General features: G+C 44.5%; 1 protein-coding gene across 1 annotated transcript in view; it reads right to left on the bottom strand.

The window, feature by feature from the left end:
• Positions 1-3,299: 3,299 nt before the first annotated feature.
• Positions 3,300-25,923, bottom strand: part of SLC16A2 (solute carrier family 16 member 2) — an 86,529-nt gene continuing 63,905 nt past the window's right edge. The window contains exons 2-6 of the mRNA XM_084639068.1: positions 23,274-23,418; positions 12,563-13,025; positions 10,997-11,140; positions 7,712-7,940; positions 3,300-6,228 (exon numbers count right to left, since the gene is read on the bottom strand). Of these exons, the coding sequence (XP_084495194.1) occupies positions 6,008-6,228; positions 7,712-7,940; positions 10,997-11,140; positions 12,563-13,025; positions 23,274-23,418 (1,202 nt within the window). The 3' untranslated portion in view covers positions 3,300-6,007. The remainder of the gene's footprint in view (positions 6,229-7,711; positions 7,941-10,996; positions 11,141-12,562; positions 13,026-23,273; positions 23,419-25,923) is intronic.

Raw genomic sequence — 25,923 nt, 5'->3', positions numbered from 1 at the left:
CCCACTGAAAACTAGTGCAGCGTAGAATCAAGCAATGCAATACAAATAATTAGTTTGTTAATAACTCTGCCGAAATTAGCATTATGGTTTCGCCCAAGAGAAATTATAAACCAGAATTGAAGTTCCGATCTCCTAGTTCAGAGGTTTTGGCTCAGCACATGGTTATTCTGAGGGACTTTTGGCAACGCCCATTCTGACCAAGTCAGGCATAATGCAGAGCAGCAACAACCCAGGCAGCTTGACAGGTTTGTATAAGCTACTGATGCCCAAATCAGACAGCCCTCCACACAACTATGTGCTAGGTGCTCACCTAGATAGACAGATCAGGTCCTTTTCTGCTCTGTTATTATGATGCAACCCCAGTGACTCACTTTTACATTGGTAACACAACAATAGTAATTGAGAGCAGAATTTGACTCCTTCATTGAGTCTGTGTTCATGCCACCTCTGAAATACGGATGGGTCTAAAAACTTCTTGAAGAAATGGGCCATCACTGGTTAGTGACATTCTAGCCCACCAGTGTGTATTGAAGATGAAATTCATCCCAGCACAGAAGGCTTCTGAAAGACTCCATATGCTCTGAAGCTCTTATATGGGATGTAAATGGCCTGAAGGGTTTTTTCACAGCTCCTGTAATGGGTAGATTTCACGGACAGGCAGTTTTAAGAATGTAGATTATTGAATTTTATTTCTTAATATGTATTTAGGGTAAACAAAGCTGAACATAAAACCTCAATGTCATTGATGCTGAAACGGTTTCTTTTATATAGAAAGTCTCAATCTTATTTTTAGAATTGATGTATCTCGAATAATTAATTTTGAATGATGGAATGCAGCAAATATCCAGACCACCGACAAATGGTAACCCCTCAGTTTCCCCACTTTCATATAAACTTAAACAGATTTTTAAAAGAAAACATGATCCTTTGATCCCTGCTAGCATGTTCCATCTTCTCCCAGAGTGGCAGGAGTTAAATCTCATATACCAAGTTTTAGCAGCAACCACTGAGCATCTTGCAGGTAAGGGTTTAGAATGGAAACTCCAATATATCCTTAACTGGTGTGTCCATACAACATTTCCTATTCTGATATACTGTAATACAGGATTATGCATTTGTCTTCAGCTCTCTGTATCCACTGCTAACTCTACTGTGACACACAGTTCAGCCTACCCCTCCCTGCTTGATTTTCCCATGGTCTTATCGCTGAAAGAGAAGATAATTTCATTAACTGCAGCCTGTGCACTATCACTTAATACTCCAAGGTCAATACTGCTTAGGTGCTAGAGGGGCTTCAACTAGCAAACTCCTCACCCCAAACAAAACAGAACAGGAAACAGACATTTCAAGCTGTCATGGCGATGGCCTCTGCTGTCACACCGACATGACATGATTCCTAGACTTGATTTGATTCAGAAAGATGATAATTTAATAAAAGTATCTACTGATGAGAAAAAAAAAAAACCAAACAGGGCTGCCACACTTTGCAGAGCAACGGGCAGGCAAGGATCAAGTCTTCGCTGTCAGCTGGAGTACGACTTCACCCTGAACGAGAGGATCTAGTGATGCTGCACTCCAGGGGATGATCCTATAGTTTTTACTCTGGCAAGTTTGACTTCAAACAGGAATTCTGTCCTAGTAGGAATTTCAGAACCTAGTCCTTAGCAGGAACCATAAGCATATTAGCTCCCCAGACAATGCACTGGGAAGAGTAGCCCATGCATCTCACTTCATTTTGGCTACACTGGAGAAGCTGCTTGCAGTCATAGTTTGGCTTTGCAACAGTGGACTCCAATGGGCACAAAGCAAGGGCAGGGAATTTCTGGGAATTTAGTGCAATTGCTACAAGGTTAACAACACTCAGACGTTCAGCCTCATCTCTACTGCATACCAATAGTGTGCAATAATTTATAGAGGCTTCCTGACATTCCTTATTACTTACATAAGCAATTTACTGAACTATAAGCGAGGAGCTTATTTTACAGTTAAAGGCAAAATTCTCTTCCTGCATCTATCTGGCTTAAGACTGCTCCAATGTTTGGCTTTCCTTACTCTCATCTGTTTTTGTTCAGAGCACCAAATATCAGAGTCTAACTTCAATGTATGGATCATGAGAGAGGAGAATTTTGCCCTAATTCTTCAAATAAACATCTCTCCTGTAGAAGAATGTGGTCCCTTAATTGTTGATTAAGGGTACGCCTACAATCAGAAAAGCAGTTGAGGTTAGACTACTGTTTGCTAGCCCCCACCCTTTCCTCCCAAATCTAGATAAACTAAGTTTGTTTATCTTTACTATGGCACTCCCCATGTACCCTGCAGAGAATGCTAGCTTTGATACAGAAAGCTAAAATGATGATACAGAAAGCTAAAATCTTCTTAAATAAGTGGATCATAATTTCATGGTGCTGTTACATTCTAGCCCATAAGAATCCACGTGCTTTGAGAGTTTTCAGAAAGGAGATTATTGCTCAATGGGAGATCTTCACAGGTAAGGAGAGTATTGGGGCATGCAACGCTGAGACAATTCTGGACTTATCTGTAATTGGTCTCCTAGGAGTTAGAAAAGTATTACTATTTAGAATTAATCTGTAGACAACACAGAGTGCCCTGTTGTTTGATAGGAACCCTGACATGCATCTGTTTACTGTTTCAGAGCACTGCTTGTGCTATCACAAGTCACTTATACCCTCTTTTTTACATTAACCCCCCTTCTACCTCTCCATAGCAAAGCCTCAAAATTGAGAATAAGCTAAAAAACCCTCGGCTAACGCAGACATCACACACGCGCGCACCCCCCCTCCATAACACCCCCCCACAGGGCATACACACACACACACACACCCCCGCCCCGCAGGACATGAAGGGCTTGAAATGCAAAGTCATCTTCGCCTCTTCTCCTAAACACAGAGATTTATGGTCAGACTGTGATGCTCTTATTCTGCCAATGGTCCCCTTGACTCCAGCGTAATAAAGAAATCCCCAGTGTGAAATCCCACTTAAGTCGATAGACTATTAGTAGAACAAAGGCATCACAGCCTGGCCCATATCAAGGCACTGATATGAAGTACAAGCCTGTTCAACAAGCATCTATCCAGGTGACGCAATCTCCCCAGGCTCTGATATGTGCCCAGTCTTGCTGGGTCGCCTGCTTCCTGGCATAGATGCCACAAAATAAGAAACCGGTTTAGCAAATTTGCTTCATATGTTAGACTGCGCCCATTGAATAACAGTAAATAAGGTCACAGAAAAGCATGCATATCCTTTGAGGACAGGGGAAAAAAAGACACATCTTGTTTGGGTTAAGTTATAAGTGCTACAAAATACCATTTAGTTCTCCAGATATTACAGGGCCTGAAATTTACAAAAGATCAGAACACAAGACCTTAGCTTATACAGGCAATGCTGGTAAAAGCAAAAGGGGCATATTGAGCCCTCAATCCATATGCCAAACTCCCACCAATGCAAACGTCAACAGGACTTGTAGGCATGGACTGGGGATAAGTCTATGGCTCAGTGTTTTGTCTTTAAGCTTACAGACTTCTTCACTCACAATGAGAACAAAGAAAGGCTACCATAGTACGTCCATCTGTTAATTTTTGCTCTAACATTTTTAATGGTAGCAATTTTTTTTTTTAAAGTTCATGGCTTGTAAAAAAATGTTTGTAGATGTATGATCACTTCACACGTAGAACACAATTTCTCCATTTTTGGCCAACAATATCCCCACCCCCCCCACTGACTTATCTACAATACAGAAACCTAGAAAAACCATCTGTGACTCAGATTTCCTATGATATTCAGGGCTCCCACTGGAGGTAGATCCGCAGGGAACCTCATTTCTCTTGGTTAACAAGCAGCTTACTAGTTTCATAACCGTGGAGTTAGGGAAGCTCCCTTTCTCTTCAGCCCTATATTGTATTTGCCACCCCTGCCCTGGTGATAACTAGCTTCTGTGCAGTGCTGAGTTTTGCCTTCATTCCATGCTGTGAATTTGCTTCTGCTGAATTTATTTTTATTGCGCGTTCTCTCCACGATCAAGATGTACTGAAGTCTTTGATTCTATGAACTAGATGCAGTGCAACCCCAGAGTTAGCAAGTTCTACAGAACTGGCTTTCTCTCTGCTAGCTCATAGGAGGGCAGAGAGCACCAAGGCCTTACGGGCGATTTTGATTTGCAACGATCCCGCTGGATAGCTGACACTACTCTTCCTACATCAAGCACAGAGCCGTTCACAGCACACAAATGCACAGTCAGAGATTAAAAGCCACATATTGCATCAGTGGCACTAAGAGAAAACACTCCTCTCTCACAATGCAAATCACTTAGAAGGACACCCAGCCAGCTCATCTATCAGCCTCTGCACAATCCCCGCCCCTCCCAAACTGACCTCTCACTCTGGCCCACTGCAGGGCTCCTGCATGGGCACAGAGTTGAATACTGCAGCAGACCAATTTTTGTTTTTAAAAAATGTTTGGTCTTTTCCCACAGCTCCTGTAACACTGACATGTTGATTATTGTTGAGTAACACAGAACAGACACATGTGAGTTCATCTGCACGGCTGTGCATTACCCCTCTGCTCACACAGCACACGTTTTGACAGCCCTGCAGGTACGTTAGGGGATTCAGAATTCTGAGTGAAAACTAACCCACACACTGCAACGTAGTTACAAAAATAATACTAAATGAGGAGTTAACCAACTGGAATGGCTCAGGCCAATGCTGTCTTGTGTCAACATGAGGACTCAGCTCCAAATAACTGTTCCTCTTGGAGGATTCAATGCTAGTAATTTCGTTGCCTTGCAAATTTAGTATTTTAATGATTACAGCATCCTAAGTTAGCCACTGTTAATTCCCCTTGCAATGGATGGCTTGGAAGCCTACTAATTTAGTTACTGGTCAAGAAAACGGAGACGAATGACTGAGCCACTGGGAAATGGTACAGATTCCTGGCTTTCAGAGCAGTAAATTTGAATGGATGGAACTAGCCATCCATAGTAGCTGCACAAAGCCAATCATGCTTTTTTTACTTCCTTTTCTTCCCTTCTGTTTTGTCAGCACCCTCTCTTTTTCGTGCAGTGACCCAAAGCCCTAAATCTTTGGTGGGGACCAGTAACACACTGTGAGTCACAGCAAGTGGTCATAAGCATTCTTCCACTGTAATGCAGCATACTCCAAGAACAGATGGAAAGACAGGAGTGTTGAGACCAGTGAAACTCACAACTGAAGTAGCCAATGTGTTAACTTACCTTCACTGTCTACAGCCAATTAGGATAAGATTAGATAGTAAGCGGCTGTTCCCTTCTTGGTGTACATTAATATGGGACATCAAGGAGCGAATGGCAGGAATTTGAGTCTGCTGACAGACCATACTACCGAGGTTCACTGATGGTCCATAAAAGCATGCTGACAGCTTCAAAGATAGATTCTTTGAAGGACAGGGAGAGACAGAGCACTCTCATAAAAGATACAAAGATTACCCCCACTGGAATTCTTTTGCCTTCACATGGGATCAAAAAACAGTCAGAATTTGTTAACTGCAGATTGAACTGAGGTGGCATGGAATGGAATCCCACTCCAAGTCATCATCTAAGCAGCACTGACACTGCTGTGTGATGGGATAGATCTGAAACTAAAATCAAAAGGGTTAACAAGCTCCACGTGCAGCCTGTTTTAAAGGCGTTTAACTGTAAACCATTGCTGTGACAAACAGAAAATTGGGGGCGTGGAGGGGAAATGGAGTTAGAGCTCTAGTGAGAATTCTCTTTAGAAAAGTGCTGGTGAAAGACACAACTTTCAAATCAAAACATCCTGAAAAATGGCTCCGCTAGCTAATGCTTGAACGAGGAGAACTCTTTTCTTTATGTATTTGGTGCCGCTCATCTGCAATCTGGGAATGTCCTGCTCCTTTTAGGAAAGGGCCTGTGCTCAGTCAAGCGAGAAGATGCTGGTGGTGATAACGCGTGTGTGTGTGTGTCTGGGTGTGGATGGCTGCATGAGGAAAGGCTTTATCCGTGTGCCTCAGTAGCAGGACAGCCTGGAAGAAGCTCACCGTTCATGACAGTCTCTGAAACCAACATCTTGTCTTTGCCAGAATCCATCTGCTGCTTCTTGAGCATTCTTTGATGGATCAGAGGAACAACAGACAGGACCAAGCCCCCAATAATTGGGGGAACTCCAGCTAAGTAAAAGGCTAAGTAGTAATTCCCAAAATAATCATGGAGGTATCCTGAAAAACAGAAGGACAATGGTTGTTGCTTCCGTCTGATGGCTAATCTAAGCTTCCTAAATCAAAAGAGGAGACAACTTAGTCTCTCTCCAACTCCATCATAAATTAGACTTGGAGGGATTTGATATTTAAAGCATGGAATAATATTGAAGTTTAGTTCCACAGAGTGGAATCTTCTGGTATTTAAAAAATTGTATCAGAACGGCATTTTCACACTTAGAAATTTAAGAATCAGATTCTCAAATGCTAATTGTTATTTAAATCAGAGCTGAAAGTAGAATCTCAGATTCACCACAAAAATAAAATCAAGGTATTTAATAATCAGACATTTCAGATAAATTTCTTAAATATTTGATTGCCAAACAAATATGACAAGTAAAGAGGGTAAGGACAATCTATAAGTGCAATTGGTTCGTTCTTAATTTCCTTCCTTTGTAATATTTGGTTTGCTGATGCATATTTTAGTTAATTTTTTGGTTGGGGAAGAAATGAACAGCTACTGACATGTACCAATTATAAATGAATCCCTCCAAACCCAATCATGACTCTGCACTTCTACTAGTTCAGTGAGTTCAGAGATGGCCAGGCTTCTGAGATTGATGCATTTACTGCCATCATAATTCTAGGGCTGTTGTAAACTCACTAGGAAGGGGCTGCTGGGAATTTTCCTACATAGGAATTGTATAAATGAAAGACACCTTATCCTGTGTTTGATAACCCACTTCTGATGAATAGTGCTATAAAGCTTATAATTCTGCAACAGCCAGAGTTTCTTGCTGAAAACAGCTGGTTATCAGTTTATGCCCAGTTATCTATGGATTGACAACCTTAATTAATTTTTTAGCTTAGCTAGTGCAACTGCAGATGCTCTTCTTGTTCAAGGGCCTGTCCTGCAGAGGGTTTACACACACATTCAATTTAAAAAACTTTGAGACAACTCCCATGCTTAAATATGTATCCGGTCTTTCTAGGATCAGGGCCTAAGCATATAATCTTTAGATTTGACTCAATTTAGGGCCTTATCCTTTGCCGATCAGGCAAAACTCCAATCCTAAATTTCATATGAGAGCAGAGCATAAGTGGCACCTACATAACTTTAAGTCCAGATCTCTGCCAGGTTACTGGAATATTCACTAACTCTGGGCAATTTTGGTATTAATTGTGCTAAAAAAATCTGTTGATTAAATTGCCTTGAAAATGAATCATCCTCTGCTCATTTTTTCAATTACTCAGCTGCCAGAAGGGAAAACTGCTGGCAATTAAATAACAGAAAAAAGGGCTAACTGTAGACGTATTTCAGCCAACGTCAAAGTGGATACAGGATCAAATAAACGTAAGGAACTGCATCACATAATATGAGAACAGGTGAAGGTCACAATCCTACTCCTCTAACAACACATCATCCCTCCAATAATTTAATGCAAAAAAATCAAGACAGAATTCTAACTAAATATTGGGGCCCTATGTTCTGATGGTTACTGACCTGCTATTGGTGGGCCAGCTGTCATTGGAATGGCCATAAGTCCCAGGAGATAGCCAATGGCTTGAGAAGCTTGCATGGGTCCAACCAGTTCAAAGGCTATGGGGGCCATGATGGTTATAAAGAATCCATCACAAAGTCCCAGAAAGAGGCAGACGACAATGACCCCCTCAAATGCTTGGCACTGAGGGATCATCATGCACATGAGGCCCAGAAGCATGAAAGAGGCAACCTGAAGAGGCAAAGTATAGACATCACTAAGGTAACTGTGACAGAAGACAAAATCATGACTTCCTAATACAAATCCAAGGGCAGCAGGGGCATTAGAGACAGATTATTATTCCCCATAGTCCCAGTCTGTAGTTTTCTTCTGGTGACTTGAGAGCATTTCATTTTAAGAGAAGAGAGCTTTCTGGAGAAGTTATGCAAATAATTTAGGAACCCACTGCCAGCTCCCTAGCCTTCTGGCTACAAGTGTCTGGACCGACCTTGCCAAGTACGACATCCATTAAGCAACCAGTCTCTTTTCCAGACCCCACATACTCTCCAGAATGGCCACACCTTGTTCACTGCCCCCAATATTTGCTTCCAACTGAACTGCTTAATTGCCTGGCACTCTCCTAACCTTGACACGTTGCTTCCGGGCATCCCACCTGCCCTCTGCCTTGGAACACTCACTACTTATCCAACAGAGCCAGATTTCCAAAGGCATTTAGGCACTTAAAAATGCAGGAAGGCACCTCACAGCATTTGCAAAAGCACCTGAGCAGATTCAGCACCTAACTTCATTGAAATCTATGTAAGTTGCCTGACTCACTTAGGCTCTTTTGAAAATGCCAGTAGGAGTCTGCCCCTAAGTAAAAAGTGCTCCATGCTGTAAGGGTTAGCCCAGCCATTCTAAACAGCAGCAATGCAAAACTCTGCTTATCAAGCTCTGACTTTGCCTCCCCTATGCCACATGCTTGAGGTAACATGGCCCAGAACCCTAAAGAGAACACTTAACTACAGAGAATGAAGAGTTTGTAGAAATAACGAAGAGGAAAAACTTGCAGGGGAAGAAAAGCCCAGCATATTAGCAAACCTATTAAGTGTTTCACATCACGCAATACAAAGGCCCTCATTAAGGTGATTTTAAAAGGGTGCAATTACTGCCCATTGTATTTGGTTACCTTTTTACAGCCTGTAGGATCTTTGCCAGAGCTGCAAGAATAAATATTTAGATCTCCTGGTTCTTGGAACTGCATGCAAGCCTCTAGTCTTGGTAAAGCTATCTAGTTTGAAAGATAACACTAGTATTTCCTTTCCTGCCTAAACTATAGAAAGAAAAGGCAGGAATGCTACTCAGATTTTCTTTCTCCAGAAGCTACAACCCTAATAGAAATGAGGCAACACACCTATACAAGGGCAATAAAGACCGTAAGTGTTTTAGCCCCACATTGCAGATCTACCTGACATTACACGTGAGGCTAGATTCACAAAGGAGTGTATGCAGTTTTACGCTCAGCATCGACCTGCCTAACTTTCAGGTGCCTAGAAAATCACTCAGATTCACAAAGCCTGAGTTAGGCTCCTAGGAATGGGATTCTCAAAAGCCAGTCAGCTAGGTGGCTCTCCACCTAAGCGAGCCAATGAGAGGTGCCAAGGCAAAGGATGGGTCTTAAACCCCGCCCCCCTCAGGGAGTTAGTTCCGAAATTCAGACTACAGGGAGGCACCTCCCTCTACTTGGGATTCTCAGCTGCAAACCATTTTTTTTTTTGGCCTACTCTGTTTTTGCAAGAAACTGCACCCGGGGGGGGTGGGGGGGTGTTAGGGTACTCACCTGAGAGATGGAAGATCCCTGTTTGAAGTCCTTCCTCCGTTTACACAGAGGGGTGACTTGAACCAGGATTTCCCATGTCCCAGGTGAGTACTTTAACCACTGGGCACAGAAGTTAAGAGGGAGGTCCCTCTCCTCTTCCCCCATCTTTCCAGCTGTTTTGTGCAAACTTGCCTATATGGGCCCGATCTGGTAGGTGGGCTCTGCAGGTGAAGTAGGTGGAGGAATGCCTATCTCCCCCCAGTCTTGCATTGCTCTGGGACTTAGGGCTGCAACACGCATATATAGAGGCAGAAATATAAGCGCTCAGGGCACTTTTACTGCAAAATTTGAGATGCCAAGCAAGTTTAGGTGCCTACAGGGTTCAGCAGCACCTGAGCGGGGGTTTTGTGATTCCCATTTGGGCCTGTTTCTGGGATTTAGGCACCTAACTCCTTTTGTGACTCTAGCCCATGCTGCTTAGAAGGGCTCAATTCTGTCCTAGTATAAGTGGGAGCAATTCCTTTGAAGCAAGGGAAGTTGCTCCTCTTATAGCAGGACTGAATTTGACACTGAAAGAGAGACGAGAATATAGTTCTGTAGAAGACCTCTCGTACTCTAGTTATCCCAAAGGAACAGGTACCATGAAGGCAAACGTAGCAACAGCTCACAGTCAGTCACGGGGCTTGCCTACACGGTGTGGTAATGCACTCTATGGGGTGTGATTTCTAAAGCACATGAATGTGTTGTGCACTAATTGGATCTATGGAGACCCTGCTGACAGTACCACTTTAAAGAGCAGGAAGGACCTTGAGTGAGCACCAGCAGGGGCTACACAGACCAATTAGTGCTCAACACGTTAGTGTGCTTTAGAAATCACACCCCCTAGTGCACATTGCCACATGGCGTAGACAAGCTCTTTGCGATCAGAACCAGGGTTTTTTTTTGTTTTTGTTTTTTTTTTTTAATTATGATAAGGAATACAGAGCAGGACACCAGTGTTACCCCCTACTGTCAACCCAATGGTGCCCTGGGATCCTCTGTTTTTCCTTGGAGAGCCACTACACCCAAAACCTTGAGAAGGACCTTCTAAGAAGCCTTGAGAAGGGCTATCTGATGGATCAGCCACTTGATTTCAACGGTCTGCTCACAAAATCCAGAGAGGAAGGCAGTGTGTCTAGTGGTCAGGGAAAGATGCTAGGAGTCAGGACTCCCTGAGTTCTAGTCCTAGCTCTGTCAGAGAGGTGCTGCAAGATCCTGGGTAAATCACTTAACTTCTCTATGCCTCAACTGACCCTTCTGTAAAATGGATTTAATAATATTTCTCTACCTCTCGAGGGGTTGGGAGGGTTAATTGTTTGTAAATCACTCCGAGATCCCCGGATGAAAGGTGCTAAGTGCAGAGTACTGATATTTGTATGGACAAATCATCCCATGGTAGTAAAACAATCATTCTTAGCATGCACTTTTGTGAGGATTAGGCATAGCATACCTGCAAGAAAATCTTTTTCAGTCCAGGAATACAGTCACCAATCCGGCCAGAAACCAAGCGCCCAAGCCCTGACGTGGCTCCAAGGCAAACCAAGAGAATCCATTCTTTTTTGTTTTCCTTAAACTCCTCCTCCACATACTTTATCTAGGGGGCAGGGAGGAAAATAAGGACATTAATCCTCAACAAACCTATTAATTGCACACACCAAAAACGGACTTGCTGGGACTGTCAAACATTAAAACAGGAATCTCTAAGAGGAAGGTCTATTTCTGTGTACTAATTATAACCATGTATAGAATTCCCCTCAAGGGATTAATTGGTATTAGAGAATGGCTGCATAATGCTAGATCCACTGTAGGGCACCAAACATAATGGCAGCCCTTACGTAACAGGCTACCAGCATCGCCCACCTTATCAGCGATGTCCAGTAACTGCACAGACCTATTTCCCTCACGGCTTCTTATGGCTTCAATTCCACAAAGGTAACAGCACGGCCCTAAGTTATGTATTACGTGGTGGCTCTTACATTTCCTAGGTGGTTCTCTGCTTGAGCCAAATGGGTCAGTTTGGTAACCTATTCTCATAAACTGCAGCAAGTGCTCTAACCTCAGCACTCAAGGGCTTAAAGTCCCTCAGCCTCACGCCTCCAAAGTCCACTTCAGTGGCATGCGGTAATTGTCCTACCTGCCATGACTTACTACACAGATGAAGTCCATGGGGAGGCTCAGCCAATCAGAATGCTCTATTAGTGAAACACTCCAAAGCTAGCTCCTGCCTCTCACTATTTCTGTTCAAAGAGAAGCTTCTGCATCGCACTCCACCCTCTTATCGTCAAGACTATCCGCAGCTCCATCCATTCCTGTTTTCCTCTCATCCTGTGTCCTCCTTCACCTCTCACTTCCCTGCTCTCTTTGCTCCTCAGTTGTCAGCGTGGCCCATCCCTCTCATGTTTTTCAAAAATCATCCCACTTCACATGTGCCAAGCGTCCTCCCACTCCTCCGCAAAACCCATTTCTTACCTGAAGCCTCCCTGTCCTGACCTTCTCACCCATAATGCCTCCCCATAGCTCCCTCCATTTTGAGCCTCTATTGGACTTCCCTGTGGTGGAGTGGAAGCTCTTTGGAGCAAGGGCCATGTACTGTCAGAGGCTTTGTGAAGCACTACATGCAATTACAGCACTTTAATCAATGGGACTTTTTAGCTGGAAACATGCTTGGGTGTGATTGTTCATAGCTCAGGGGGCTATCGAGCCACCTGTCTGAGCTGTGGAAAGGTCCTTCAGCATGGCACCCACCACCTTAGAATCTCTAGGAAGGAGCAATATTCTTAGTCTCTCCCCTCATCCCCTTGCATCTCCCACACATTGTGGTGATGCTCCCTCCTGCTGAGTACTGGAGATGAGGCTCCTACTGGAGCCTATCAACAGCACTCAGAGCACAGCCAAGATGTGGGGTGGGGCAAGGGCCTACACTTGAGGAGGAGACCTGCTAGAAAAAGATAGAGATACAAATAATTCTCCCCTCCCACACATGCGGTCACCTCTATCACCCCTAGAATGTTCTCACCAGATGCACGTAAGGTACAAAGTATCCCAGGACAGCTGTCGCAATCCCAAAAGCCCAAATTCGGTACGTCTGTCTCCGGAAAACCCTCATGTTGAAATACTTCCGCATCTGAGACCCGCACTGCTGTTTCATGTTCCGGCTGGCCAGTTTATCTTGTCTATCATGGTAAGAGTCACAAGATGGTGGCAAGATGGGCCGGAAAGTCAGAGACAAGAGAATCTGGATGAACATAAAGGCGCTGAGGACTTGGAAAGTGTGAGCTAGCCCGATGGTGCTCCCGATTGTTTTCAAAAAGAAGGGAAGGGACATTGAGAAGAGGCAGCTCCCTCCAGCCACGACGCCGTTTGCCAAGCCTAGACGGCGTTTGAAGTAGTGGCCGAGGATGACCAGGGAGGGCTGGAAAGCAAAGGAACTGCCGCATCCAAAGAGGATTCCATAGGTGAAATAGCGGACTTCAAGGGACCTATTGGTAAAAAAAAACCAAAAAACACCTTGGTTAAAATTGCAAAGAGTAACAGATATTACTGTGTATTATTTATCTTCCAGTAGAGCCTAGAGTCTCTAGTCAAGATCAGGTCCTATTTTGTCCTGGGCACTGTACAGATACATAGGAACAGACAGTTGCTGCCCTGAAGAGTTCATAATCTAGACAGACAAAGCAAGGTTTATCCCCATTTTACAGATGGCCCATTACATCTCATGGGAGATGAAGTCTGGCTTTGGAGGAGAATGGTCCCATGTACCAACTGAACTACAAGTCTCATAAAAACAATGAGGAGTCTGGTGGCATCTTAAGGACTAACAGATTTATTTGGGCATAAGCTTTTGTGGGTAAAAAACTCACTTCTTCAGAATCAACATGATACTTGATACAACCCTCTGATATTTGGTGCAACTCCCATGAGGCACCGTGGCAGCATATCTGAATTGGAATATTGTAATTTCCAGACATCTGTGTTTTTTAAAAAAACAAATAATTTTCCATGGAAAGAAGAAACTTTTTGCAAAAAATTTCATTGAGACAAAGATTCGGTTTTCCATAAAAAGACCCAGTTCCAGCTGAAAATTTTCAACCAGCTCCAATTTAAAAACAGGAGGCCCTGACCTCTAATGGTTAAAGAGCCTCTGGCACTTGCTTCAAGAACAGAACATGAGCATTGCTGCCCAAATTCCAGTTCTGCACTCTAAAATCCTCTGGTAATTTCAACTGGATATTGTTTTCTTCAATTCTGCCCTGAAGTTTTATTGTGAGCTATTACGCAGCTGCTGTAACCCACTCCAGAGGTGGCTGCAGGTTAGTAGGGAGTGAAATGATTGCCCTACAGACCATGTGTCAAGTCCTTGGGGATCCCTTAGGATGAAAGTTTATTAAATTTTTAAAAACTCCAATTGCTAGTAATAAAGCAGGTGAGGAGATTCCAGCTCAGAAGAAACAGAGCAACAGGAAGTCAGAAAATATTTACAAGTATATCATTAATTCTATTACAAGTCTGTCTCCTCATCTAGTGCAGCAGACCGTGATTGCTACACTAACTTACTCAAAGACAAACCACCGTTCACGAAAGCCAAATTTCAAGCTCCTCCAAAGCCAAACCACATCAGAGAAACCTCAGAAGTAGGGTGCACTGATGAGTAATAATTTCATAGCCATTCCCTTACCCTTCACACAACTGCTTCAGGGACAAAGCTCTGACAAAACACACAAATGCCGCTGCAGTCTGGGATTGAGCCATTTAAAGTGGAATACAGACATTAGAAGGACATCTGGTTTCCCTACCACTCTCATAATCCAAAATTATCCACTGCTGGCAGTCTTAGCTGAGATAAAATGGTTTCTAGCTCTGGAGCAAGTTTCATGTTTGGAAGGAGTGGAGATGTTAAAACCACAGATCCTGTCTGCCCTGCAAAGGTGTTAAAATATCCTCTAGAATGATTTGTCGGAACAGGGGCTTGCCTCTGGATCCTTGTCCAGGACTTTTCTTTCCAACTCCTTGCTGTGAGCTGGCTGCTGTCCTCCTCAGACGGGCTGCATTTTAGAAGTGGGGTATATTTCACCAGCTTAGTATTTACAATAATTTCTCTCTCTAGTGGCTGCCCCAGACTTACAACTCCCAACTGAAAGAGCTCTCCTTTAGCCCATGTGGTAGAGGCCTGGGATTTTGGTACCAAAGACTGTGTTTCTATTCCTACAGAGAAGTGTCTGGCTCTGCAGGTAGTTCTTGGCAGGTACAGACAGTCTGTGCTTCTGGGGTCCTTTGGGATGGAAGGCACTCAAGGCAAAATGACATTACAAGGAGAATCCGCTCAATGACAACATGTGACACTTGCATTCACCCTGTATCAGAAACCTGCCTAACTGCTCAACAAGAAAACATTTTAGAAGGAAAAGCAGCAGCCTCAGAAAGCAAGAGAGAAGAAGATTTCTTGACAAAAAAATTGGAAGCACTAAAGAAAATGCTCTGGAGTTACCATAGCAACAGTAAAACAACAACAACAACAACAACAAAAAACCCACCAAAAAGCCATCCTCTGAAATAAAAACTGTCAACCATGATTTAATCCCTCACTGGATTATCAATATTTATGATGAAAGGAAACAGTAACAGCACAGGGCAAAAATTCCATTTCTAAAACACACTATTGGAGAAACCATTTGACATGAAAGACTTTGCTGCAGACATCGCATGATTATTTCACCATGCACATACTGGGCAGCGGAGGGAGAGGATGAGAAGGGAGAGATTGGTGACCCTGGTGGGAATAAAGTGCTCCCACGCTAACCCACCCCGGTCTGATTCAAAGGTTGATCTCTCATTCCCTGGGCTCACAGCAATGCAGTGGTATTGCATAGGCTGCTCAACTGTGGGGAAAGAGCTGGTCACCTGGCCCAGCAGCAGAGATCCTGCTGGCTGAGATAGGAGCAATGTTGATAACCCACCCTCTGTTCAGAGGAGATCACTGAAATGTAGAGGCCTAAGGGGAAGAGAAGGGGTACAAGCTGGGTAGAAAAAGAGTGTCTCTCTCTCTCTAGGGAAATCTGTCCCTTCCAGAACACCTCCAAACCAAACAGCCCACAGAAGGGCAGAAATTAAGGAGAGAAGGGCTCTGGATGAGGCCTGATCTATGGAAGGGGAAAGCCCACTGAAATATTAAATGTTTCTGATTCTATTGTTTCCTGCCTTTGCTTAACAAAATCCAGCTAAGATTGAATAAAAAGAAGATTAAACACAGCCGATGTTTATCTCGTCTTGAGAGCCCATTAGAGCCGCAGCAGCCTCCCGCTAATTAATAGTGTAACAATGCTGGTTGAAAGACATAATTGAAAGTCTCCACTACTATTACTGCCACGATGTATGCCAGCTACTGGGATGGAACAGGGAAGAAAACCCTGACAATTAAAGCAACCTCCCAAAGCTTTTCTTTGAAATCACGGTTTATTTAACAGTTTTCATGTAGAACTCCCAAGTATGTGGCCCCAGACAGAAATAGACTCAAACTGCAAAATTAGGGACTAGGATTTCAAACACTTTAAAATTCAGGGATGTTTGGATCTGGCATTTTAGATTAGCCCAGGTAGGGGCACAAGAAAAATTTGGATCCAGATGCTGAACCACCACCCATGTTCATAGGTGTTCAGAATTGGCATGCTAGTTCAGGCCCATCCCTAATGTTGAAACTCTTATCCCAGCACTGATTTTTCATTAGAGGGAACCAGGAAATGCAGAGGCCCATGGAAATGGGGGAGGGGGGGGAGGGAACACGATGTTCCCTAAATGTTAATAAGTTCTGGCTTGAGGGATGAACCAAGGTTTGAGTCAATTCCTTTTTGATCCTATCCCTCTGCCTGTCCCTCTTTACCATCTGATTGTGAGGACTGTCCTCCCTCCTTCCCTCTTGTACAGCCGGAGAAACAGATCACAGAATTAAAACTCATCCCAGTAACATTTCGGCTTGCTCAGCAAGGAGGTGTGATAGCAAGTGACTGGTACATTCATTCCCTAGGGCTGCTAAGGGGAAGAGGAGTGGGTCTCTTTCCATGCAGAAAACTAAGATCTGCAAAAAGGGGAGGTTTGGGTCTGATTTATGAAATCAGCTCAATCCTGATTCTCCTCTCTGCTTTGAGTACCAAAACAAAGTGAAAACCACCCTAGTATTGCACAGTTTTATGCATTACAGAGTTTTTAAACACCTTCCTCTGAACTAACATAGGACACTGCCCACAGTCAAAGACATTGCCATAGTGATGGAAGCCCCCTGCCGCCCCCATTATTTGGGGCATTTAAAACCAGCCTGAATGAAGCACTATAGGGAACAATTCTGCATTGAAAGGCAGATGGTCTAGCAGCTCTTCACTGCTTCCAGTTTCTGTGATTCTACAGCAGACTGACCATTGGTCTGTTTCAGTGTAGTAACTGCAGTATGTGCCTATAATCTACAACATGTGTCACCTGAAACTGTACGGTGTGGCTATATTAAAAAATCCCTTGTTAGGGGAGAGTGGAAGCTGGTAGTTCCAAATTTCAGAACTGGACTTTACAATCCTGATGGAGCACATGGAAACTGCTAAACTGCACCACTCTTCCCCTGACTTCTGTTCGACATTGCCTAAGGCAGTCCAATAAAAAGGGCCCCCTCCCTGCGACACAGCTATAGAAGGCTTTAATTTTATCCTTACAAGATATCTGAAGGAATTTAAACCACCAGTGAGAAAGCAGGAAATATGCATTTCACCTTTGAAGTGCTCCTAATGGAAAGAACCTTTTTGTTTTTCTTTTAAAACCCCCCAACTAAAAGCAGCCTCCTCTGAAGAGTTGCTTTGCTTTGTACGAACATTTTATCGGCGAAGGGAAAAAAGTCAAACTTTTGTAGAAGTACTTGGGAGGAAAAGAGATGATGGGGTAAAATGCTGTATCTCTCTGAAGCTATCCACAACTGCACTTCAGTTCTATTTATTCCACTGCCATGAATTTATATACAGCATTCCCCATAGGATTTATCAGGCTCTTGTAATGTGTGTGTGTGTACACGTACGTATACATACGCACACCAGAATATAAATAAATAAATAAAACACACACACAATGTTTCCAGTAGACTGGTCTTTCGGTGTTTTCCATATCAAGAGGCAGCAGCTCATCCTTTTAGAGCAGGCAGATCCAAGTTCTAGCCTTAGTGTCACAAGGTAGTTTTGGGTAGCAAAGGTGCTTATGCTCCCAGAGAGAATTTCTGGGTAGGTCTACACTGGCGGAGTTACATTGCTGCTCAGAGAGCGCTGAAGGGAAACCGCTGTTGTGTGTTCACACTGTCAGCTGCCTGCGCAATAGTGTGTTCACATTTGCAGCACTTGCATTCAGAGCGGTGCACTCTGGGCAGCTATCCCACAGAGCATTTCTTCCTCTTCTGCCGCTAAGAGTTGTGGGAAGGCAGAGGGGGTCGCAGGACATCCTGGGTCCTGTCCCAATGCCCCGTGGTGCATTGCTTCGCATCCCAGTAATCCCCTTCCATCCGCATTTGGCGCCATCTTTCAATGGTTTGTGTACTGCGTGCTTGTCCTCTTTGGTCTGCAGGAATAGATCCTGCACTGCTGACCAATATGCTGCATGTCATGTCATGAGTGGTAGTGGAATTATTTCTTAAACTACAAAGACAAGAGGAGTTTGACATTGATATTGCTACATGTAGTCGGTGCAACACGAGATTGCTTGTGGCATTCATGGAGGTGCTGACTACAGTGGCATGCCGCTTTTGGGCTTGGGAAACGTACTTAGTGGTGGGATCACACTGTCATGTACGTCTGGGATGACAAGTCGTGGCTGCAGAACTTTTGGATGAGGAAAACCACATTTATGGGACTGTGTGATGAGCTTGCCCCAGCCCTGCAGTGCAAGGACACGAGAACGAGAGCTGCTCTGTCACTGGAGAAGCACATGGCGATTGCACTGTGGAAGCTGGTTAGCATCGGTTGCTAACCAGTTCAGAGTGGGAAAGTGGACCATTGGACTCGTGTTGACAGAAGCATACAGGGCCATTAAATCGCATGCTGCTCCGAAAGACTGTGACTCTGGGAAAGGTGTGTGACATTGTGGATGGCTTTGCACAGTTGGGCTTCCCTAACTGTGGAGGGGTGATAGATGGCATGCACATTCCAATTCTGGCACCAGACCACCTAGCCACTGAGTAAATTAATCGGAAGGGGTATTTCTCAATGATTCTCCAAGAGCTTGTGGATCACTGTAGGCGTTTCACGGACATTAACTCCAGAAAGGTGCACGACGCACTCATCTTTCGGAACACTGGCCTGTTCAGGAAGCTGGAAGCAGGAACTTCCTTCCCGGACCAGAAGATCACTGTAGGGGAAGTCAAAATGCCCATTGTGATCCTGGGAGACCCTGCCTACCCCTGAAAGCCATGGCTTATGAAGCCGTACACCGGGCACCTTGACAGCAGCAAAGAGCGGTTCAACAACAGACTGAGCAGGTGCAGAATGACTGTTGACTGTGCTTCTGGCCATTTAGAGGCCTGCTGGCGCTGCCTATATGGGAGGCTGGACTTGGCCAATGACAATATTCCTATGCTTATAGCCTATATAGCTTATATGTGCTGTACGCTCCATAATGTTTGTGAAGGAAAGGGTGAAAGCTTCACGTAGGGCTGGACTGCTGAGGCTCAGTGCCTGGAGGCTGAATTTGAACAGCCAGAGACCAGGGCTATTAGAGGGTCGCAACATGGGGCCATACTGATTAGGGATGCCTTGAGGCAGCAATTTGAAGCTGAAAACCACTAACTGTTGCTATGCTCGGGAGTGAGGTGCTTGTAATGCTAGGAGGTGACTGTGATTGGTGCAGACAAGGCACTGTGAAGGTTTAAGAAAATTGCCTGTTGCTTTGCAGGGTTCTGTTTGCTTTCAGTTAATGGAATAAAGATTGTTTTCAAACCAAAACCATTATTTTATTAAAAAACAACCACCACAGGAGAGACACAAACAGAAAAAACACATCAGCACTGTGGGGGAAGAGAAGGTCCTAGGAGGAGGTGGGATCCCAGGATGGTTAAAGATTTGTGTATGTCCAGGGATCATACGCAATCTTGTCCTCTGGAGTACAGTGAAATGGGTACTGTTCTTCAGCAAGGCTAAACTGCAGAGGGACGGGTGCTGAGTGCAGTGGGTGCTGGGAGTCCCCAGGGCTGGACTGCGACGGGGCAGGAGTGGAATGCAGGGGGTACAGACTGGAGCCAGGAGGTTGATAAGTGTGTTGGCGGTGTCTGGGGGGCGCATGGGAAAGAGTTTTGCAACAGCAGCTGCAGGGGAGGGCTGATGCAGAACTGCTCGGTTTGCAGTGCTAGTAGCACCTGGAGTGTGTCCGTTTGGCAATCCATAATGTTTAAGAGCCGCTCTGTGGCTTCGTTCTGGCGCGCCGTGTTCTCCTTTCGGTCCCTCTTCTCGCTGTCCCGCCACTCCTTCAATTCTTGTTTTTAAGCTGCAGAGTCATCATGTTTTTCGTGGCCGCTTTCTAACTCTGTGCAGCCATTCAGCCGGCGATAACAAAGAGGGAGCTGGGCTCCCTAGGTCATATCTCTGAAGCCAAAATGCAACATTTTACAGAAGCAGTATTGTTTGCAACACAGACCACTGATTCAGTGATTTAAAACACAGCCGCTATTCACATACCTGTCAAAGGGGAAACCAGTATTCTAGGACCGTACTGTACACTGGGCACATGGCTCTTGGGGAGAGCCAGCACTTTACGGGGGGGGCCTTATAATCATTCCTGTTCCCACATTTTCCACAGGCTGTGTTCGTTATGGAAGATCTCTCGTTGTGGAGGGTGAGCAGGGAATCAAGGGAAGGTCTTCTCCAAGACTGCGACTTCCGACCTGGCCCTTATGTGGCTCGCCTGCATGCAACAATGGTCCCCCCCAGTGACGGCAAAGTATTGTGGGAAAGATACCCTTGATGGGGTAAGAAACAAGGCAGCTCTGCCAAAGAACGTGCAGCAGCGGATTGCCCAGTATTTCCATGAGAGTTTCGTGGAGATCTCCAAGGCAGATTGCCATGAAGTGAGGGAGTCAATCAACACCCTGTTCTGCCGCTGAGACTAGGCATGTGGTGGTACACGCATCATACAGACACAAGCCTGCTTTCTGCAACCCTCCTGCCCCCAACAATTCCCAAAATCAAAGCTTCAGCAATTCCTAAAATCAAAGCCACTTACCAGGGGCCTCCTCTTTTGTTTGCGCTTTGCCAAGCTCCAACCGCTGTGACGGGCTAGCCTCCTCCAGGGTAGGGAAGAGCTCCTGGCTGCATGCCTCTCTGACCTCCAAGTCGTTATCTGCCTCTGGGTCCCCCTCCACATCCTCGTCCAAGATTTCCTCCTCCTGGGTTGGTCCACTCTTGACTGGCATGTGAGCCACTGAAGTATCCACAGGGGCCTTCACAGTGGAGATGGGGTTGCCACCGAGTATTGTGTCCAGCTCTTGGTAGAGCTGGCAGCTTGTGGGCGCAGCACCGGACGGGTGGTTTGCTTCCCGTGCCTTGTGGTGGGTGTTCCGCAGCTCCTTCACTTTGACGCTGCACTGCAGTGTGTCCCGGTCATGGCCCCTTTCTGTCATGCATCATGAAATCTGTCCGTAGGTGGTATCATTCCTACGGCTGGAGCGCAGCTGGGACTGGACAGCCTCCTCTCCCCAAATGCCGATGAGGTCCAGCAGCTCAGCACTGCTCCAAGCGGGGGATCGCCTGGTGCGTGGAGCAGGCCTGGCCACCTGGAAAGATGCGCTGAGACCACTGCACCCATCACCGAGCAAACAGGAAGGGGACTTTCAAAATTCCCAAAAAATTTAAGGGGTGGGGCTCATGATTGGTCACCTGGGGGCAGAGCAGTAGAGTTCAAACCGATGACCAGAGAGGCAAGAACAGGCATTGTGGGACCCTTCCCAGAGGCCAGTTGCAGCGCTATAATTGACGAAGGGGTCTACACTGGCTCCGCGGTGCTGTAGCCCCAGCGCAGAAAGCTGTGTGCCTCTTGTCGAGGTGTTGGGTTTTTTTATAGCACTGAAACCGTGCAGTTTCTGCACACTAAGTGGCTTGGCAGTGTGTACACCTCCAGAGTTACACCGCAGAAAGCTGCTTTACTGCACAGAAACTTGCCAGTGTAGACAAGGCCTCTATTATTCAGTGATTAACAGGCTCTATGACACACTATGAAGCAGTTCCGATTCCACACAGTAAAACGTACATGCACATAACAGGAGCATGCTAGTAGAAAACCAAGTTATGGGCAGGATTTGGGGAATATCAACAAATGGGTAAAATTCAGGCCCAAATTCCTCCATGCACTGATCTAGGACCAAACAGCCACTGAACTTTTGGCAACATGTGCTGCCTGGACTCCACTGTCTGGTGCTGTTTAGGAAGCCAGCAGTGTATGCCTCCACTTGTACATTCAATGCCGGAACTGCACATGGCCCCCTGATGTACTTAGATTGCGTGACATAATTTCCCATTGAGATCTCTCTCCTCTTATTAAAATGTCTGTTTCAAGGGTCTCCTTGGGGAGACCACTGGGGTCCTTTCCCATGCCAAAACAGAAAGGAGATTGAAGAGTTGGGCACAAAAGCAGCTGCTCTGAGCCTCAACTATCTTCATTGCCCCCTCCTGTCAAGGGTTCCCTCTAAGGGAGTGGTGAAGTGGAATGCTGCAGACAAGTCACCTCCTTTCACATCAGTATGGTTTTAAACAGTTACAGGGAGTGTTTTAATTAAAACTGAAAACAAACCCATGCGAAAATTGTTAATATATAATCAATCACCCTCTCACACACAAACAAACTGAAAATCTGTGATGCTGAAGCAGTATAATGTACCATCAAAGCTTGTTAACATTTTTATGTTAATGAAATCAAGCCCTAACAGAAATCCACAGAAGTTTACAAGCACTGAAAAAATGAATAATACTGTGTTTTTTAAAGCAGCATGTTGCAGACACAAAGACATTCCAATGGACTAATATGTTCTGCTTCAGAACACATTTACATTCCTGATTTTCCTTCTACTGCATATAGCCAAAACCCCAGGCAAATTCAGTTTGTGAGTCCATTGTGACTGGTGATAAAAAGACAGGCTTCAGTCTCTGGACATCTCCATTTTTTTATGCTCCAGTGGAAGCCAGTCACTTTCAGCCATACTTGGGGTCAGGTTTGATTTTAAACATTAATTCACTTTTAGTATCCAAGGTCAATTTTTTTAAAATACGATTTTGAATCTGACAGTGCCCCCCTTTAAACTGATTGTGACAGTACCTCAGGTTCTAGCACCATGCGTGGAGGTGCAAAGCTGTTCTGCTGACATTCTGCAAGTCAGACCAGAAGGTCTCACATTCCAATTCAGGAGCATAAAAGGCTGAGAACCTGTGATAGAGGAGAGACGTAGGAGCAGACCTGCAGGGAGAAATCCTGGGCACAGCCAAGTTCCAAAGACATTCAGGCTAAGGTTTGTGTCTCATTAAGACAAAGAAAGAAAAACTTCAGGAAGGGGGATTAAATTTGGACAGTAACTCCCTGTGTGCAGGCAGGCTGTGGCAAGCACAGGGAGAGCACCCTCTTCCACTACACCTGATCCTTGCCAAAAGGCAGCAATAAACTAGCACCGGATTTGTCAACAACAAAAGCTTGCCAGAAAGTTACATGCCACCTAAAGCAAGTTTCAGCCTTACTTCGTAAAAGAGCTGGAAAGGAGTCCAATAAAAGCAATGGCTGCCCCCGAGGCTGCTGTCGTCCTGCAGCCAATCCGGTCGGTGAAGATACTCACAATAGGCGAGCAGAAGAAAATCATCCCCATGGCCAGAGCTCCAACCAGCGCTAGGAAGAGAAACAAAGGGAGGTGAAGATCAGCAACTGCTTTGGAAATAATATGCCAATGAAAGAGAGACCAATGCAGATGGCAGTGGAGGGGGATTTTGTTGATAGTCTCAGTAGAGTGGCCTATCTCCATTGCACAGCCAGCCAATCCTTGCACTACTCTTTCAAGAGACATGGTCTCTTTTGGCCATAGCTGAGGCATGCTAGCCTGGCATGTACAGAGCTTTGCACTGTCATTGACCTCATTGTACCTGTTGTGTGGATAGAACAAGTAGGTGTTTGTGAGAGGGAGGTGTGCCTAGGTTTACGCTGTATCCACCTCTGCTGGGTTTATGTATTCTAGTAAGGCAACCCAGATTCCTCTCCATTTATCTAGCCTGTCTTATAGTCACTATACTGATGTCTCCACTGCTATGATTTCTGTCCGTAAAATATTCTGGACTGGTAAGAAAAACCACGTAGACCCAGGAGAGAACATCAGATCTTCCTAGTCTCTGACACTTACAGGCTTGGTATCCTGAGGTACTAAGCACCCTCAACTCCTAGGAACCTTCTTGAAGGCAGAGGGCTTTCAGCCCTATATTTTAGCTACAGTTACTATCCATCAATACTCATTTTCCTAAAGGGCCAGAGATTTCTAAACTTCCCTCCTGGACATAAGGGTTTTCTGAAGTCACTGCAGATGGCTTTTAATTGCAATGTTCTTTCCTACTCCAGCAACAATATGTACCCTACATAGAACAACTAAGAGATATTAATTACAGCAAACATCAATTTTCTAAACAACATAAGCTAGTAAATAATTAATGATACTCAAATGACACATCAACCAGATACAAAAAAACAGAAAAATGGCAAAACTTAAGAGAAAAAGGTCTGAGCCCCACCAAGAGATGTTGGCTTGGTCCAAGAGTAATAAACAGACCACACATACATATGGTCTGGGGCTGTGCTCACTGACAAATCTTTTGCCAGTGTTTTCTTCCAAGGAATGCACCTTGTTTTAGACAAGGCGATGTACAGTACCTGCACAAAGCCATATAAGATGTGTGAACAAGACTATTATCACAAAACAAATCCAACACCCCTGATTTCATTGGAAAGACTTTAGTCAGGGGTATGATCCAAAGCCCACTGGCATCAATGGGCATTTTTCCAGTGACTTCAGTACACTTTGGACCAGGACCATGATGACCTAGGATTTAACACTGCCTCACATGCCCTGTTGGAAGGCCTTTTATTTTCCATCTTTCTTTACACAAATCTGGAGGAAATTACAATTTTTTTTAAAAATAGGTTTTGCTGCTGAAAAAGATTTTGGGCCTGTCAGGTTTGATGTCTTTAAAGGTCTCTTTAAACCCATCCTTTCTTTAAAAGAGGAGATATAGAAAGGCTACCTATTAAAAAAAACCTCCATCCATAAATGGTGAGGAGAACCAAACAAGAAATGCACTGCAGAATACATTAACCCTTGTATGAGGAGGTCTCCTGTCTGGAGCACAGAGTTCTTTCTGAGGATAGAAGGAAGAGAATATAGAAACTGCCACTCTGGCACAGATCAGTGGCCACTGGAAAATGCAGGATGATGTAGCGGGAGATGCAAGTCCCCTCCATAATGCACATAACTGTATAATATTTGCACTCCTTGGTCGGGAGAGGGGAGTTTCTTTTGGACCTCAGCTGATGACTAGCTTATGCATAAGGATTGAAAACCGTTGGTATTTTATTCTAGGTAGTGTAAACGCAGATGGCTGCTCTTATTTATAGAATTACCTATCAAAAGAAGTATTATGGGATACAAAATTAGTCAGAAATCAGGTTGATATTATATGCCTTATTCCATAAAACAACAACAAGGCTGTGAAATAAAGCACTCAAAAGAGCAAATTAGTTTTAATTTAGGACACCTTATGGCTGTGAATTATGATAGTCTTTATTTACATAATCACATGCCACTCTTTCTGCAGCACCTCTGCCTCCTTCAATGTTCAGGTCAGATGGTGTGCAATGAGCTAAACAGCTGTTCAAAACAGACATAAGAAATTACATTTTTAATTGCTGACCGTGTGGTCTCCTTTCCAGTAGTCTCTGCACCGACCCCTGCCTCATTCATTGGCCAACCTGTATAATGAATGAGGCAGGGGTCCTGCCAAAAAAGAGAGACAATACAATGTGCAATTATGTAATTAGAGACAACAGGCCAGATCTTCAGCTGGTATAAATTGGTGTAGCTCAATTTCCTTCAATGTACTGACACCAGTTGACACCAGCTAAGGAGATCTAGTAGCTGCACAAAGGGGCAAACTTAAGGTTGTGCGCACAACACTGCCATTTTCGGACTTCTGAGTGCTTAACTTTGTATTGTTAATATTTTTAAATGGAATTTCTTAAGTGTTTTTAAGAGAAAATAAAGAATTTCCACAATGCTGAACTGTAGTATTTGATCAACAGCCGTAGAATGATCTTTCCTGAGTACCACAGAAACTCAGTAAGTGCACAGTTTTG

This window comes from Lepidochelys olivacea, assembly GCF_965140295.1.
Source record: "Lepidochelys olivacea isolate rLepOli2 genome assembly, chromosome: 9".
Taxonomy (NCBI): domain Eukaryota; kingdom Metazoa; phylum Chordata; order Testudines; family Cheloniidae; genus Lepidochelys; species Lepidochelys olivacea.
This window is presented reverse-complemented; position numbering and strand designations above follow the sequence as displayed.